Source organism: Hyla sarda, chromosome 1, assembly GCF_029499605.1.
Source record: "Hyla sarda isolate aHylSar1 chromosome 1, aHylSar1.hap1, whole genome shotgun sequence".
Taxonomy (NCBI): Eukaryota; Metazoa; Chordata; class Amphibia; order Anura; family Hylidae; genus Hyla; species Hyla sarda.
Window position 1 is genome coordinate 364,496,802 of NC_079189.1, and position 18,561 is coordinate 364,515,362.

Sequence of the window (18,561 nt, forward strand, 5' to 3'; positions counted from 1 at the left end):
AATTAGTTTTTTAAAGGGGCCCTAAAAATAAAAAATAATGCATACTCACCTGTGCAATCCACCGTTGCTGCCATTGTGAGGTTCCAGGGTCCATGGTGACATTATGACATGCAGGAAAAGCCTGCCAAGGTCAGGCATATCACTATAGCAGCTACATGAGGATAAGTAAGTAATATGCTAATATCCGTACACATAGGTGTTGGCTGTCGGTCAAAGAACATCAGCTCCTTCATAAGATCGGACATTGACCACCAATACATTTGCAACATAAAGATAAATATACAGTAACTCCACGTAAAATCTGTGTACAGGATGACCATTAGATTAGAACATTTTTCATGCCAGACAGGTGCACACCCAAATTACAATTTTAAGTACGGTTCACTAATGAAGATATGTATGGTTAGGGGGGAGATTTAACAAAACCTGTGTAGAGGAAGAGTGGTGCAGTTGCCCATAGCAACCAATCAGATTTCTTCTTTCATTTTTAAAACGGCCTCTGAAAAATTAAAGACGTGACCTGATTGGTTGCTATGGGCAACTGCAGACGCCATTGGATTGCTGTTAGGGTGTAAAGGTGTAGCCAAGATGCTAAAGTACCACAGTCTGGCATGTCTCCTCGCTCACTCTGTACATTAGTTAGGCTGGGTTCACTCTACGTTTTGTCCCATACGGGACCGCATACGGCAGGGGGAGCTGAAAACTCCCGTATGCCTTTCTATGCCGTCCCGTATGTAATTCATTTCAATCAGCTGACCGGAGTGAAACGCTGTCGACCACGATTTTAGGTGCGGTGGGAAAACCGCATACGGGGCAAAAATGAGCCGATCAGAGTCAGAGTTTGCTACGTACGTTTCGTAAATTTGCTAACCACCATCTGCTCCAGGAAAGGAACAGTTTGCCTTTATATTTCAGGGCAACTCAATAATGAGAAGAATTATGATGGAACCTTACTGCCCCCATTATAAGTCAATGAGGTTTGCCAGGCACGGATGGAATCCATATGATGGATTCAGTAGAGCGACACACTTTCCATTAAAAACCGAAAACAACACAAGTGTGAATATAGCTGAATTGACATCAACAGATTATACTGAGGTAGAACAGGCTTTCATGTTTTCATCTATGCTCCAAAAATGTGAACTAAGACAAATCATGTACGTTCTATGATCACTAAATGACCTAATGATACTTAATATACTGTACATGCAGCACGTCCTGTCGTTATCCATCCTACCATCTAAAGCCAATATGACCTCTACAAGCAGGGGTATTTAGTTTACAAGTTTGCAGAAAGTCTGGTTAAAGTTGGCTAGAAACTGCCTTATGCAGCTTAAAGGGGTACTCCGCTGCCCCAGCGCTCTGAACATTTTGTTCCAAATGGTGGGTGACGGGGTTGTGACGTCACGCCACACCCCCTCAAAGTAAGTGTATGGGACAGGCGCCATGCCCCTCCCATAGACTTACATTGAAGGGGTGTGGTGTGCAGTCACGAGGGGTGTGTGTAAGCCAGAATTTTAAATGAACGCCAAGTGCTGCACAGAGATCGCGGGGATCTCAGCGACAGGACCCCCGCGATCAGACATCTTATCCACTATCCTTTGGATAGTAGATAAGATGCCTAGGGGTGGAGTATCCCTTAAAGCCTAAAGGGATTATCCAGGAAAAAAACTTTTTTTTTATGTATATCAACTGGCTCCAGAAAGTTAAACAGATTTGTAAATTACTTCTATTAAAAAATCTCAATCCTTTCAGTACTTATGAGCTGCTGAAGTTGAGTTGTTTTTTTGTCTAAGTGCTCTCTGATGACACGTGTCTCGGGAACTGTCCAGAAGAGAAGCAAATCCCCATAGCAAACCTCTTCTACTCTGTGCAATTCCCGGGACAAGCAGAGATGTCAGCAGAGAGCACTGTTGTCAGACAGAAAAGAACAACTCCACTTCAGCAGCTGATAATTATTAGAAGGATTAAGATTTTTTAATAGAAGTAATTTACAAATCTGTTTAACTTTCTGGGGCCAGTTTATATATAAACATTTTTTTTTTCCTGGAATAACCCTTTAAGGAGCTGGATCCTTTAAAGGGACCTCTTAGGTCCCTGTGGCCTTACACACTGGCCTCAAAGAGCAGAGGGGAACAGTGTCAGCATGCTGTTCTTCTCACCTGTCAGGTCGCCCCAGGACCTGACAGGTTCTCTTTAACCCGTCATTGCAGTCAATAAGGTGAGCTGCATATAAGCGGAAAATGATTTTCTATAATCCCTTTACATCATTTTTAAGCATCGTAGATGCATTAGTTGTCAGGAAACACACTGTGATATTGAACCATCTGTCTAGGACCAGCTAAAACATAGCACTTCATAAAATGTGGAGTGGCTGCTGCATTCTTTGACTAATCTTTCTTGCTTGGAAAGTAGAAACTGCTTCCCAGTTTATAATTTTTATATTTATTTTCCAGGTATTTTTAATTCATCACTGTGGTCCAGGAGAACATTAGTCAAAGAAAGTCAAATGGTAAAATTAGACTATTGTCTGCCCGGCATGCAGAATCGACATGTCTATAGCCGTAGCTATTTCTCACCAGTGCTCCAGCGTAATAGACAGTGCCAGAGGCTTGTGAACAAAAGATAATAATAAACCAAGCAAATTATTCATATCTTCATGAGCGTCTTAGTTAAAAATACTCTCAAGGGAAAGCAGTGGTGCTATGAATCTGGCAGCGCTCGATGCGCATATCAAGCCACAACTTGCAGGTTAAGAATAAAACAATAAGTAGGCTTAGTATAGTTGGGAACCCAGGTATATTGTACGCTTCAGGAAAATTATACTTGTAGACCAATTTCCTTTACTCTAATGTTAGCTTAAGCTTTTCTTCTAGTTCATGCATTTTTTCTTCAAAGAAAAGCATTTAGGAATGCTTTATAGCTTTCTTTTTTAGATCCATTCCCCGTTTTGGCTGAAAAGAAATGCATGTAATATCAGCACAGCCTTAGGGCACAGATATTCCCTATGGGTCTGTACTAATAGTATGAGGCACTGAATTCTCCCCCAGAACCTTTAAAGGAGAATAACTCCTAAATACACCATCCATAGGAGCATACAGTATAAATGTTATTTTCATATGAATTTGTGATAAATAATCTCTGCATGTCTCCAAATGGAAGCAGAAGAAGGTGCAGTATAGCCTCATAATAGTCTATGTATGGGTGCTGTGTAAACAATCAGTACAACACATCCATAAGACCATCATGTGCTTGAGAAACCGGGGCCATTCAACCCCTAGAAAATATTGCAATGGGGCAGATTTACTAATTCTAATGCTTAGTGTGAAGAGGTGACAAATTTATCACTAGTGGCTAACACTGTATAGTACATTTGGTTACAGACATGTTAGACAGTTTTGTGTAATGTTTTACCAGGTCTTACTTCATAATATTTTTTTCCAAAATTCATAATCTTTAAATGGGTATTCCGGCATTTTTATTTGACTAAGCTACAAGGGCTGTAAAGTTTGTGTAGTTCATAATATAGTGTCTGTACCTGTGTGTGACGGTGGTCTTGCAATTCTTTTGTGATTTTTGCTCCAATATTTATTTTGAACAGAATACAAAATAACTGTTGTCTCAGGTTTTCCCATTACATCACTAGTCAGGTGTTTAAAAGGGAGCCTGTCTTTGCTTCAATAGGTAGGAAGAAGATCATTCTGCAAGAATGGTAGTTCTGGAACAGCTGGAAGCATCCTGTTTAGAAAACACTGGTCTATTGCATTGTAGGGAGCACAGGCGTGTTTTAATCGGGTGGGGTGGCTGACTTGTGGGAAGGAAAAAAGTGACCTTACACTTACAAACAAGGAATCATGGGACTTGTAGTTGAAGGGAGGAAACTCAAACAGGAAATAGCCAGTTCATAAAGATCACCACAGTGTTATGGTAATCTCACAACATAGCCATTTAGCCCCAAGACAAGCACAGATCCTTCCTAAGCATGTCTATTACTGTCTGGCAGGTAAGTAGTAAAATCACATTATGGTGGATAACCCCTTTAATCTTTACCTAGAAAACTATGCTCACATGGGGGGACATTTATCAAAGCATTGAGTAGGTTTTTTTTTGCTTAAAATTATCGCAAAAAAGTCGCGACTACTCTCTTTTTTCTTCGACTTTTTGATTGTTCAGTGTCCTAAGCAAAAAATAAAAATCTTGCTTACCAAAGCAAAAAGTGATTTTTGATTTGCAGTGGTCAGAGATTTATCAAGTGCGAAAGTCGCAAGAAAGTCGCATCGCATGAAAAAACCTACTAAATTTACTCCAGCTCAGACATGGAGCAGAAAAAGCCCATACCAAAGCAAAAAAACAAAACTTGCTTACGTGAAAGAAGGCTGAAAGCAGTTGATAAATAAGTCACACATAAGCAAAAAAAATAGTAAGAAAAAAATAACGAAAAAAGGAATACATAAGCAAACATTGATAAATGTCCCCCTTGGTGTTTTTGTAGGTTTATTACACTTCCTTACTAAGTAACTAAAAGATATGTGTGTAGGAGGAGTGCATGGTATATACAATGGCTGTGTTCTCCTGTCTTACTTGGCTGTATATGGACCTGCATTGTGGTTCAGTTGGGGCTGTGGGGATCTTCTTCACTTCACATTTAGCTTTGCACTCATTGGGGGGTATATATGAAGGTTTTTCCCCTTTTTTTTCACTGTGATTTGTCTCAAATTTCCTTTTATGTCACTTTTTGCGACAAACAATTGCGCCAAATGGTTTAGAACAAAATCACTGATTTCACTTTGTTAGTCGTGATTTCAGTTACAATCATTCTTTGGTCTGGAATTCATTAATTGCGACTTTTCGATTTGGCGCAAGTTTAGGCGCAAATACCTTCATTTAGGCACGAATCTACACCATGAATAAAGTGACAGAGAAAATAGCTACAACAATAGAACGTCCCAAAGTCAGATTTACTGCCTGGAATTCTGGGGTCTGCCCATTTTGTAGGGCTACATTTGTGCCAAAATTACAAACTTGTGTACGACAATTGATAATTTTGGCGCAAATATGCTTCATTTGACACAAAAAAATACATAAAATCACACATTGCTACACCATTATTGATACATGTCCCCCATTGAGTGAAAGTAGGTATCACCTTCTCGCCAGTCTATTAGACTGCGGTATTGTCTAGAAGAACACAGTCACACTTTGTTTAGCATTTTTTTAGGTGAGCTTCATCTGAATACTGTATTCTCCATTTTTTTTTATAAATCATTTGTATTTAGTGATCTAAGAAAGATGTAAAACTTTGCAATAATTCTGTGTCTAATGATTTATTGTAGATTTATATGATTGCCTTAATGCATAAGACTGTATGTGGTAGACCATTTGTCCACTAATAGGTATCACAGCTATATTATAAAGAATAAAATGTTATGCGTTACCCATTGAATTACACTGAATGTTTTATTTTACACATTTACAGGCAGAAAAGGGGTGTTTTTTAGTGTAAAGGGAGTGTATCTTAAAATGTGCACGTTTAGTAAGCTGTCTAAATTTAACATAGTAGTAACAATTCTGCCTTCATATGCCCTAAATATGAGTATATTCAACAAGTGAGCAGGCACTTACAATGCCATTCTGTACACTGAAGCCCAGCTGGTATCTGAGGTCAGGTCTTCGAATCAAGACAGTGGTGACTGGAGGACATCTCACAATATTCAATTTCACTCTGGACTGGTTCTTTAAGCCCTTAAAAAACGAAAAATGAAAGTGTATAGATATTATAATAAATATTAAATTATACTAAATAAATACAGCTATCTATCGTTCTAATATTTGTACCGGTCAGCAGGTTTTAGGCTATAAAGTAAGGCCATGGCTTTTCATTCAGAATCTATACATACCTCTCATTATTTAATTGACCCCACCAGGGACGGACTATCAGAGTTTAACCCCTTAATGACCAGGCTCTTTTTTTTTTTTATTTGACTGGATCTCTTTAAATGGTAATAACTTAAGAATGCTTTTTCTGAGCAGGGCGATTCTGAGAATGTTTTCTCCTGACATATTGTACTTTATATAACTGGTGCATTTTTGTTGACACATGCAGCATTTTTTGTGAAAAACTCCAAAATATTATGAAAAAACTGAAAATTTCTGGCGGTTTTTTTTAAACAATTTTTTATGGTGTACACTGTGCGGTAACAGTGATGTTATATTTATTCTGTGGGTCAGTACAATTATGGCGATACCCATTTTATATAGCTTTCTATGTTCTTTTTCCTTTTCTGAGGAAAATTCTTTTTCTGCCATTCATTTTTCAACAGCCGTAACTTTTTCTTTTTCGTCCAACGCCATTGAGGGCTTATTTTTTGCGGGATGAGCTGTACTTTTTATTGGTATCATTTTCACGACAAGTGCTACCTTTTGATCTTTTTTATTCTGCTATTTGTACCAAAATTTGCAAATTTCGCACTTTTTTGTTGGTGTTTTTTTTTTTTTTTACGGCATGCACTGTGCGGAATAATTTACATTATAGTTTTATAGTACACATCATTACGGACGTGGCAATACCTATTATGTATATTATACATATTATGTTATTTTATTTTTCACTTTTTACAGGTTATATTATGCTGCAATACATTTGTACTACAGCCTGCGGGATCCAGTTTGTGGCTTCACAGGCTTCCGTAGCAGGCAGACAGGAGGTCATCATCTGACCTCCTGCTGCCATAGCAACAAACGGCGACCTGCAATGTAATCGCACCGCCGTTGGTGAACCGCGCTGTCAACACCATAGATGCCGTGATCTGGATTGTTTACGGCATCTATGGCGTTAATGCTGACGGGACCGGCCTCGGCTGTAATTGACAGCCGATCTCCTGCGCTGCCCGCAGCACTGCAGGAGATCGCTAGAACGTATGCATACGTCCCAGTGAGCGAACGTGTCAGGTGCTGGGACATATGCATACGTCCTATAGTGGGAAGGGGTTAAAAACACACACTGTACACTCCAAGCTCAGTGAGACAGTGTGCACTTTTATTCACCCATGTTTCAGGATACAACATTTCAATGGCCTCTCACCATCTTCCTCACGCATGCTTGGAGTGTTGCAGAGCTCTTTTCTACATTGTGGCTTAAGTATTGTAGATTGTGACCTGGACTGCTTTTTCTGCTGGCATCCACCTCGATCCTCTTACTACATTGGATATATTGCTCCCTCTGGTGTGGTTAGAGTTAAAAGAAAAAAAAAAAAATATATATATATACATATATACATATATATATATATATATATATATATATATAAATTAGACTTGGGAGCCAACTGGGTGTTCCCTTCTGCTGCTAGATTAAGGGGGAGAAGCGGTGATTACAGTACACCCTTGTGTCTGTCAATCAGAGGGGTAGAGGAGGTGACCAGGACACAGACAGCGGTGACTATCTGGTAAAGGGTCCAAACTTTGCTGGGCTCTAGCTGTTAAAGGGAATTCCCAGTGGGCTCCAAAGCCTAATGTGCATATCTTTTTAAACTCTAATATCTCGGCCCTGGAGGGGTTAATTAAGTACTGAAGGTATTCACGGTCAAAAGGCCTATATATCCATGCCCCAACTTTTTACCCTATAAACCTGCTGACAAGTCTGCTTTAATATTTTGATGAAGGAAATATGTTGGGATTGTTGAGCAGACCTCTAAATCATTGTTAACTTTGTTGGTTTTTATAGTAGAGTTCGGTGGTATGGCATGGTTCATGAACCTTTCATTATGCATATTGAACTATTACTTTACCTTTATGATGCTCTGACAAGTGGACAGTGGTAAACCAACTAAACTGGTGCCATTGATCGACATGATTTGATCCCCGATATTCAGTTTCCCTGACTTCTCCGCAGGCCCTCCATGCATCATATTAGCAATAATAACTGTTGGCAGAATGGAGCCCCAGCCAGATTCTACAATCACAACACCAAGGATCTCGCCCTTCTGTTTTTCTATAAAAACCTAGAAGAGAAGGGGAAATGATTCTTAAAACAGTATTAACTGTGTGTCTAAAAATCATGCAGTTATAAATCAGAAAATATTCAATTTTTCAGGAGGTTAATGCACCCAGTATGTCATAGGGATACATAAATAGGCAAAGGGAAATCTAGTTAACAGAAAAGTTGACACAACTACATAATCTGAATAATGACATTAGACTGCTGACACAATCTAAGCACTTGCTAATTTGCAATATAAGGAAAGCTTTGTATAGCATCAATTTAGATATACTGTAAAGAGAAGAAAAAAAACTAAGAATACAATTGTGCTAACAGAGATATCAATTCCTAACTACAGGATCTTGATCAACCCACTATGACCCAAATATTAAAGGGGTATTCTAGAGAAATATATATTTTAATACATTGATTTATAAAAGTGATAGAACTTTACTGTTACAGGTTGTGTGGCAGCAGTGAGAGAAGAGACTGGGCTCTCTGCTGCCACCAGTGTATGCAGGTGAACTGCAAGGGCTGCAAGGCTGCTCATGCTCTTGTCCTATATTACCCCCCCCCCCCCATTCTCAAAGGATGCTGCGCAAACACAGAGCCTCCCCTAGTGTCTTGTATATTCTAATGCATTACAAGGGGTAAGCATGAGAGCATGCACCAGAAAAGAATACGTACATCTTTGCAGTTCTCAGATTTGGAGAAGTGGATGAGGTCATCATTATACATGTCCTGGGTATTGAGTAAATCACTGTATTCCTTCTGGCTGAGATCTTCAGGGTTAATGCCATTAGCTCTCAGGAATTCCTGGTAAGCAACACTGAAAGCCTGGCCTATAGACTGAGCGATCAGCTGGGCCTGCACATACACAACATGGACAATGGACAATCACACACAATCATGTGGAACTTAACATGCAGCTTAATAGTCCTTTAACTAAAAACAATAATATAAAAAAAATATAAAAATTATATTTACTTATTTAGACCTTTATATCAAGAGGCCAACCTTTTTACATATACAATACTCTTCATCATCATAGAAACAATCAAAAACTGCAATTAAAGGGGGTTTCTGGGACATATGTTTTATTGATGGCCTCTTCTTAGGATAGACCATCCAAACTGAATCAGTGGGGTACTACCAAACAGCACCCTGCTAATCAGATATTAATATATGGAAAGTGTTTTTTTTACGGGATATAACATTCTTAGGCTCCTTTCACACTATATGCTGCTCCGTTTTAAAGACCTGCTACAACGTCCTGTTAAGAAAAACCTTAAACGGCCGTTACGAAATCACATTCAGGTCTATGGAATTTTTTGATTATCCGTTACCACCCGTTATAACCCGTTATGAATAACGGACGTTATTTATGACGGGAGAAAAAACATTACATGCACTAATTTGTCTCTCGTCACAAATAATGTCCGTTATTCATAACTGGCTTTTATGGGTGATAACGGATATTCAAAAAATTCCATAGACCTGAATGGGATTTTGTAACGCCCATTTTTTAAGGCTTTTCTTAACGGGACATTGTAACAGGTCTTTAAAACAAAGCAACATATAGTGTGAAAGGAGCCTAAGCCTGTGACCATTAATGTATGAATAGACCAGCAGGACAATGCAGTAGCTGCATGTGGGACTGTGTCTGGTACAGTAACGCAAACACAATAAGCCTCTTTTATGAGCTGCAGTATCATAACCATCAAGATCCGGTCACAAGTAACGAAAATGCTGCCTATTTTCTGCTGTGGAAAAGTCATAGCTTTTTCACACCAAAATCCAGTGGAAAATCTGTACACAACGGGATTTCCTACTACATATTTTAGTGTGAATGTTGCAACTTTACCAAACAAACTTGACATCAATCAATCAATCAAACTTACATAAAAAAAAATCAATAAAACAAACAGATAAATAAATAAATACATATGTGTTTAAAAATATGCAGTTGCAGATCTGTAGTATTTTTTTCACATTTTGTTTCCTCCATTTAAGAAACTGGAGAAAAACTGCAATAACCTGTAGTAAATTTAAAAAATCTATTGACATACAGTAGATTAACACACCACAGGTTAATTTCCACACAGATTTTGTTTTTTTGTGGATAAGATTTCTATAGCTACTGTAAATGCTCTGACTTTCTGCATGGAAATTCAGCAATATCCCATTATAGATATATATGCATTATTTTTTTATAAATCTCCACCAATATGAATATAGACAGCTTGTATTACCCCAGGTGAAAAAAAAAAACGGTAGTAAAGTTCTCCAACTGATTAATGTGAAGTTGTGGCTTCTGTCTCTTTATCAATAAGAGTTAGGACATAAATCAATAAGCTTTAGACTCTATCAAGCAAGATTCTAAATTCACTAAACAACATAGTTAATAACAGTTATTTGGGACCACGATAAACTAAAAGCACACACTCAGATCACTTGAAAATATGTAAATGTCTAAATGCAATATGGAGTATGAAATAGGAAATGCCATTACCAGATGCCAGTATGTGCTTAGGCTGGGCACAATTCCCCTGTTCTTTGCACTTAATTAGCATCCATCTTCACAAACTGCCTGCAAACCGACTGCAGGCAAGGACACAGCCAGCAACCAAGGGTGACCTGCTGGCAAGGTCACCCAACATCTATTTGGGCAGTTCATACCCTGTTCCAATTACAGCTGTGTCACTGCTCTGCGCTCGTGCTGGGGTGTCACGTTGGCTGAACACAGGCGAAAAAGTGTCAGCACAAAAGCACCGGCACAGAAAATAACAGCAGCCAGCAAAGCTAAAAGAAACAGCATTAAAGACATTCCCAAGTGGGGAGAAGGAAAAGATAATACAATTATATTCTATTTACACAGCATCATAATCTTTAGAAAATCCAAGCTTATAGAAACTGACATTCATGTCATTAATTTCCACAGCCCTTCTAAGGGAAAAGGATCAGACACAGGGACAGTGATGGGAATTTTCATGGCCAGATATTCTGCAGTGATCGAGTATGGAATTAAAAGCAGACAAGTGTGAAGGAAGATCACTAAATTGTACCCAGCCTAGCAATAATTGAAAATATAGAACATGTATAGGCATTCACCTTAAGGATACTCTAATAGACATATTATAGTGACATAGTTAAGGGTACTAAAAACTACTGTAGGTCTGTTTTATTTGCTTTTCAGGGCTTCTTAGCTTGTTTTATTTTGGTTTGCTCTCTCTATGTTTTTATATTACCTTGTATAGTATACAGTGCACGTTCTGCTTAAAGCAATTTTTGTCAGTTTCTGTTCAGCTAGTAGGGGTGGGTATAACTTTTTTCAACTGAAAAGAACAGTGTAGTCAACTTAGCTATTCTGTTCATAAATTATGTTTATAGTGTGGTATACACTTTTCACCCTAAGTAGACGGAGCAGAGCGGTGTGCGTGCCGTCATTCAAGCCGTCGGGGCAGGGCCACGGCCGCAGCGAACAGAGCTGGTAAGTGGAAGTCCCCGCCCAGGGGACTACTTGCCGGGTGGCTGGGGGGGACTTTATAACTTAATATCTTCACCATCCCTGGGGGCACAAACATCCTAAGTATAGGTGATAAGTTTCAGAGCGGGGGGGTCCCAGCGGTCAGACCCCCCGCGTACCCCCCCGGATCTCCCATTAGAGGCCCAGCAGTCCATGGGAAGGTAGCGCGTCGACCACCGCATGAAGCGGAGGCTGACACGCCCCCTAAATACAACTCTATGAGGGAGCCGGAGCGATGCCTTCGGCAATCTCCGGCTCTGCCATAGCGTTGAATTGAGGGGGCGTGTCAGCCGCTGCTTCGTGCAGTGGTTGACACGCGCAATCTGGCCGGAGAGCCGGGGCCTCATATGGGAGATTGCGGGGGGGTCCGAGCGATCGGACTCCCCGAGATCTGAAACTCATCTCTTATCCTTAGGATAGGGGATACATTTTCCAATCCTGGACTACTCCTTCAAGGGCTGTATTAGATTGGTCTATTATTGGTCGAAATACCAAATAATTTCCACATGTAATATACCTAGCCATAAGCCAATGACTGAAAAAGTTTAATTGTTCAGATATAATTGATATTAACAGTTATTTTTTATTATTATTCTAATGAGGGCATTCAGCCCATTGGGGACGTTACATCGCCTCATAATGAATATTCATCCTGCACTCTGCAGGAGCAAAATAAAAAATTTAAATATAATGTTAATGAAAGCGCAAGGAGAATGACAAACTTAAAAAATAAAAATAAAATCAGTATTGCTGATATTTAGTCACTTCATATATCAGAAAACAATGACTAAAAAGTGATCCAAAAATTATTTCTAAACAAAAATGGTACCAATAAAATGAGTGATGTCAACACAAGTACAATTGGTAGAATTGGTCCAGCATAAAACAAGCCATCATATGGCCCTGTAGGTGGAAAATTGAAAAAATATGGCTACTAATAGATGAGGCGGAGAAATAACATTGCAAAAATTAAAAATTGTTTCATTCTTAAAGTGGTACTCCGGTGGAAAAATCAAATGGTGCCAGAAAGTTAAACAGATTTGCAAATGACTTCTATTGAAAAATCTTAATCTTTCCTGTACTTATCAGCTTCTGTATGCTCCAGAGGAAGTTAAAGGGAACCAATCATTAGATTTTACCCTATATAACGCTTGGCAAAGCGTTATATAGGGTAAAATCTTTATTTTCACCATTCCCGGGAGATGCTCCTGCCCCCAGGGATGGTGAAGATATGAAGTTATAAACTAGTCACCGCCGCCGCCGTAAGTAGTCACCTGGGCGGGGAGCTCTTCTCATCTACTCCCGTTCTTCGGCCGGCAGCGACGCCCCCTCCGCTTGATTGATGGGCAGCGTCATCGCTCTGCTCCGTCTGTTCAGTAAGCGGAACAATGACGCTGCCCATCAATCAAGCGGAGGGGGGAGTCGCTCCCGGACGAAGAACGGGAGTTGGTGAGAAGAGCTCCCCACCCAGGTGACTACTTACGGCGGCGGCGGTGACTAGTTTATAACTTCATATCTTCACCATCCCTGGGGGCAGGAGCATCCCCCAGGAATGGTGAGGAGAACAATTTTACCCTATATAACGCTTTGCCAAGCATTATATAGGGTAAAATCTGATGATTGGTTCCCTTTAAGTAGTTATTTTCTGTCTGACCACAGGGCTCTCTGCTGACACCTGTGTCCATGCCAGGAACTGTCCGGAGCAGGAGAGGTTTGCTATGGTGATTTGCTCATACTCCGGACAGTTCCTGGCACAGACAGATGTGTCAGTAAAGAGTTATCAAAACATAAGAGTTATCAAAACCTGTAAAAAGGAAGATTGGTGCAGTTGCCCATAGCAACCAATCAGATCGCTTCTTTCTTTCAAACAAGGGCCTCTGAAAATGAAAGAAGGAATCTGATTTGTTGTATATGTGTTCTTAACATTGTTCACAGTAAAGTGCATTCATGTAACTTACTTTTTTTTCAGAAAATAATGTATATGTGCATACATACATCATATATTATTTACATACATAACTCTGAAGGCTACCGTAAGTTTTTATTTTCTAAAGAAAAACCAGCACAAATAAACAAAACAAAAAAACATATTTATGTTAATAAATTATACAACAAACCAGTAAAAGAATATATTAGGGTGCTGTCTGGCACAAGGTTAATAATAGTTCCTAAGCATCAAATTCAGTAAACCAAGTTGAGTATTAGCATAATAAAACTTTTATTAGTCCATAAAAAGCAAAAAATGCAAGATAATAAGTGTGTGGAACCCAAAGAAAACACTGCAGTGATTCAAAATGTCTAAAGGTAATGAAAACTGTTAAAAACAAGCAATCTATTATATATTATGTAATTATTTATTATGCAATGTAAAGAGGCAGGCGGACCAATTCTTAGATATGGTAGGTGTGGATTAGAGTAGTCTAAATGACCCTACACACTGCCCCTGAACTGCCATTCTTGGCAAATGTTGCTTGATTTGTGCAGGCAGAAATAACCACACGTGTAAGACTCAAGTTTCAGTAGACAGGACACAGGTAGTAGTGGATCTGCTGGACCTGTGTGGCAGATGACACGGACAGCACCAGGGAGCAGAGTCTAAGGTGCTGCTGGTTTTCACCAGAGCCCGCCGCAAAGCGGGATGGACTTGCTGCGGCAGGCGGTACCCAGGTCGCTACCCCTGGCACGGCTCGACCACACAGGCGGCTGAGGAAACTCGTGGCACAGGTAGGATGAGGCAACTCGTAAGCAGGAGGTCAGGGCAGGGGGCACAGTAGTGAAATCAGGGATGTAGCAGGTGGTCAGTAATGCAGGCGGTAAAGGAGCAAGGTCAGGTCACAGAACAAGGGTACGATACATGGCAAGGTAATACTTGAACGATTTCTCTTAAGCACTAGGGCAACAAAGATCCGGCAGGGAAGTGTGGGAGTTGGAGGAATTTATTATGTGAGCACAGGTGTTACTTAATTAATGTGCGTACTGGCCCTTTAAATTTCAAAGCTCCGTTGCACCCTAAGGAACGGTGCCCCCACCACCGGAGCACAGAAGCCGAGGAGAGTGCAGTAGGAGCAAGTGGTGAGTGACGGGCTGGGATTCGCATGCGGGCATGTCCCGCTACGCGAATCCCAGCCCCGCCGACGGAAGCAGCAGGCGGGGCCATGCGCTCACGGCCAGCGTGCGCGGCCAGAGCGCTAAACATGACAACATCTCTGCAATAGATATGTAATCTGGATATTTATATTATGCCATCTAGTAGTATATGCTTTGCACCCTATGTTCATTGGGTATACATTTGAGACATTTTTGTAAATACTTTGGTTTTTTATTTATCTTTAATTATTTGGTTACTTTTTGTATTTTACCCATGATCAGTCCCATGAGGACTCCACCGATACAGGCGGATGAAACGGGAAGGGAGGTTCTAGGGTATAACAGGGTCCATCAGGGACAGGTTTTAGAGCGGGACCGCCTTTTTTAGGGCAAAGCAACACTTGCTAAGGGAAATTCAGGGGCAGTATGTAGGGTCATTGATGGTAATAATTTAATAAAGATACAATGTATGTCCACTACATATTCTTAGTCTTATTTTAATGACTTCCATGTGATAGTAAATATGTTAGTGTAAAAAAAGACCGAATTAAAGTAATTTAAGAGTGGTACCCTTGATGGCTAATCAGAAAAATATATATGTATAATTTGTCTGGTTAGCCAATAAAGACACAGTACTGCCCTGCCCTATTTAACATTTAGAATAATATTATTATTAGTACAGTGCATCAGTAATGTATAAGTATATGTTAACAGTATTAAAATACACTGCAACGTATGGTATTACAGACAATTCATGCATTGCTGCTCAGTACTACAAACAAATTTATAACTCTATTCTTACGCATTGTTAGTTTCTGGCACCTGATAAAATAAGGAATGGTTAACATTGGGAGTAGGCTTAATTTGGTGTAGCAACAGGTGACATGGTACTTACATCTTCTGACTCAAATACATGGCAGATCATCTTGTACTGTCTTTTTCCATCTTGGGATGGGTGGGAAGCCTCCACATTATCCTGAGAATTGCTTCGTGGCATTCGCCTGCGTGCCATCAGGACTACAATATTTCCAATATCAGCAATATATGATATAGTCCTCAAAGGGTGATCCATCATGGTCTCCTGCATGGTGCAAAGAGTAGAGATTTAAGATGAGTCCTGGCTAGTCATAGACTCTGCCTCCTGAGACTACTGATTTACAGGGAGAGTCCAGGGCTGAGATACACAGAGACCAGAGCAGTTTACATTCTTGCTATCAATGTCAAAGATGACAATCTCTTATACCCAGCTACAAGGCATGTGAAGACCTAGTTTTCTGCAGTAAAAAACATTGGCAAATACTTATCTGAACAGTTAACAGACCAGAAAACCAAGCCTGTCCTCCAGGATTACTAATGAGAAGTGTCAAATACCCAAGGAAGGCTGCTTCCAAATATTCAGTAGATGAAACAGAATGATACACTGTACATATTATATTGTTCCATTAGAGAATCAGACAGTAGTGTACACTCCACAAATACCATAAATACAGTAACTACATAAAACAAGAAGACATTTATGTTCCAGCAATGTGCTGATAATTCTGCAGCTCTGAATAATTACAAAGGGTTAAAATATTAGTTATAGCCTGAAATTTCTCTGTATTTCTGCTTACTACTGATTCAACTGCAGTATTTATGAATAGCCCAGAATTTTACACGTAAGCTGACCATACATATAAAGTCACCAGAAGGTCCTACTTGGGTGCAGTCAGTAAATCTCATGTGTATGGTGCCTCCTGATGGCACAAGTTGGCGGAATGATAGATTAGCATGTTGAATTTCAACATGTCTTGATTACGTTACATTAATATAGCTGGAGATAGGGCTGAATTTACATCTCATTTCACCACTATGTCAGAGGGATAAGTCAGCAGCAACCTGGTGTCCTGATGGGTTAGCTGACCATTGCTAGACATAATAATTAGCTAACCCATCAGGATGTTTTCTCTTTAGCGCATTTATGGAAAGGTTTCCGATTAGCCATAGAATAGAAAACTTAATTGCTCTGGTTTATGATGTACAGAAACATACTTTCGTACCTGAATCAAATGGCTTAATTTCTTAGGGGTTGGGAACAATTTCCTGACATGGTAATTATGTATATTCAAGTTTAAACATAATTCACTATATAAATACACCATGGCCTCTGTGTTGTGTAATACCACCCAGAGAAAAGAAGAGCTAATACATTATTTCTCCAATAGTCTGAGTTCCAGAGTTGTCTGTTGCATAGTTGTTGTATTGAGCCATTACCCAATAAGCTGTGTTTGCACTTCCCAGAAGAGAAGATGCTATACATATATTGTCTGTCCTTAGATGGTTTTGTCTAAACTGCTTACTCTGCTGTATTGTAAATGGAAACACATCATGTCATGTACCATCATCCCATTGGTTGGCATACCACTGTGGGCATAAATAAAAGGCATGGGCAGTAGTCAAGTGGGGGCTGAGGCTGCTAATATGGAGTAGACTGAGTTGTGTGTTGTGTCTTTCTTTGTATGAAGGTGAAGCTCACAGATGGACGAAGGGCCTGGTGGGGTACATGGGGTATTACCATAACAGTCCCATAAATGTCTGGTAGACATATACTCTTAGTTTCTTTCTGGCAGCCTATATTCCATTCTCCATTGAAAGAAATATAACTGCTAGCATGCAATAGCTGATGGACGAATGAGCATTCTGCCAAGGGCTAATACATATGTCTGACCAACTTTAGGCAATACAGACGGAGAAATTAACTGTGATTGGAGTTATTTTTTCCATTTCTAAAATATCTTTGTTAGGACATTTTGGCATTTCCTTTATAAGGATTGCATTATATGTTTATATGGAGTTACACTTAAAACTCAGTAAGTATAGGCAGAAGACATGGGGTGAATAAAAGCATGTACATTTTTTCCTATCATTTTTACTTTGTACCCGCTGACAGGAAGACATGCTGACAGAGACTGGCTGGCAGGAATAGGAATTCCTGATATCTTCCTATTCCCTGGTCTTATACAAAGGGAGATTCAGAGGACAGATGTGAATATATTAGGAAAAGCTGATCATGCAATTGCAGCAGAATATGTTATAAAGCCACCATGCTGCATGTACTTTGTATATTTTATTTTATTTAAATGTAGATCTTTTAGGTACCATATATGAGAGCTGCATATAACAGTAAATGGGTCACTAAGCATAAAAGTTAATTTTTTTTTTTAATTAATAGTTATATATTTTTTTTTAAAGGCAGTCCAACATAAATGTTAAAATGAAAAACCTCTCCACTTGGAGGATTTTAAACTGATTGTGGTTCCTATATGCACTCAATTAGAGGCCTTATGCCCAACAGAGCGAGTAGAGTGAGTGTGTTAGGGTCCCATTTGAACTGAGGGTCAAGTTTGATTATAAAGAGCCCTAAGAGCCTCAATTTTACTCTTGGGATGATAGAGTGCTGCTGCAACCTTCTTTTTGTATATCAAAATCAAATAAACTGCTCAAAGAAATAAAGGGAACACTAAGATAACATATCCTAGATCTGAATGATGAACTAATCGCATGAAATAATTTCGTCTTTACATAGTTGAATGTGCTGACAACAAAATCACACAAAAATTATCAATGGAAATCAAATTTATCAACCCATGGAGGTCAGGATATAGAGTCACATTCAAAATCAAAGTGGAAAATCACACTACAGGCTGATCCAACTTTATGTAATGTCCTAATGAGGCTCAGTAGTGTGTGTGACCTCCATGTGCCCGTATGACCCCCTACAATGCCTGGGCATGCTCCTAATGAGGTGGACTAAAGCATCCGCCAACTTCTGGACGTGGTGCAACATTACGTTGGTGGATGGAGCGAGATATGATGTCCCCGATGTGCTCAATCAGATTCAGATCTGGGGAACGGACGGGCCAGTCCATAGCATCAATGCCTTCCTCTTACAGGAACTGCTGACACACTCCAGCCACATGAAGTCTAGCAT

The 18,561-nt window shown here is 39.7% G+C and overlaps 1 protein-coding gene across 2 annotated transcripts in view; it reads right to left on the reverse strand.

The window, feature by feature from the left end:
- The window catches only part of APBA1 (amyloid beta precursor protein binding family A member 1), a 179,017-nt gene that overhangs the window by 9,274 nt on the left and 151,182 nt on the right, over positions 1-18,561 (reverse strand). For both annotated transcript variants that reach the window (XM_056523056.1, XM_056523055.1), the window contains 4 exons: positions 15,487-15,672; positions 8,666-8,845; positions 7,788-8,000; positions 5,623-5,742 (listed from right to left, as the gene is read on the reverse strand). In XM_056523056.1, the coding sequence (XP_056379031.1) occupies positions 5,623-5,742; positions 7,788-8,000; positions 8,666-8,845; positions 15,487-15,672 (699 nt within the window). The remainder of the gene's footprint in view (positions 1-5,622; positions 5,743-7,787; positions 8,001-8,665; positions 8,846-15,486; positions 15,673-18,561) is intronic.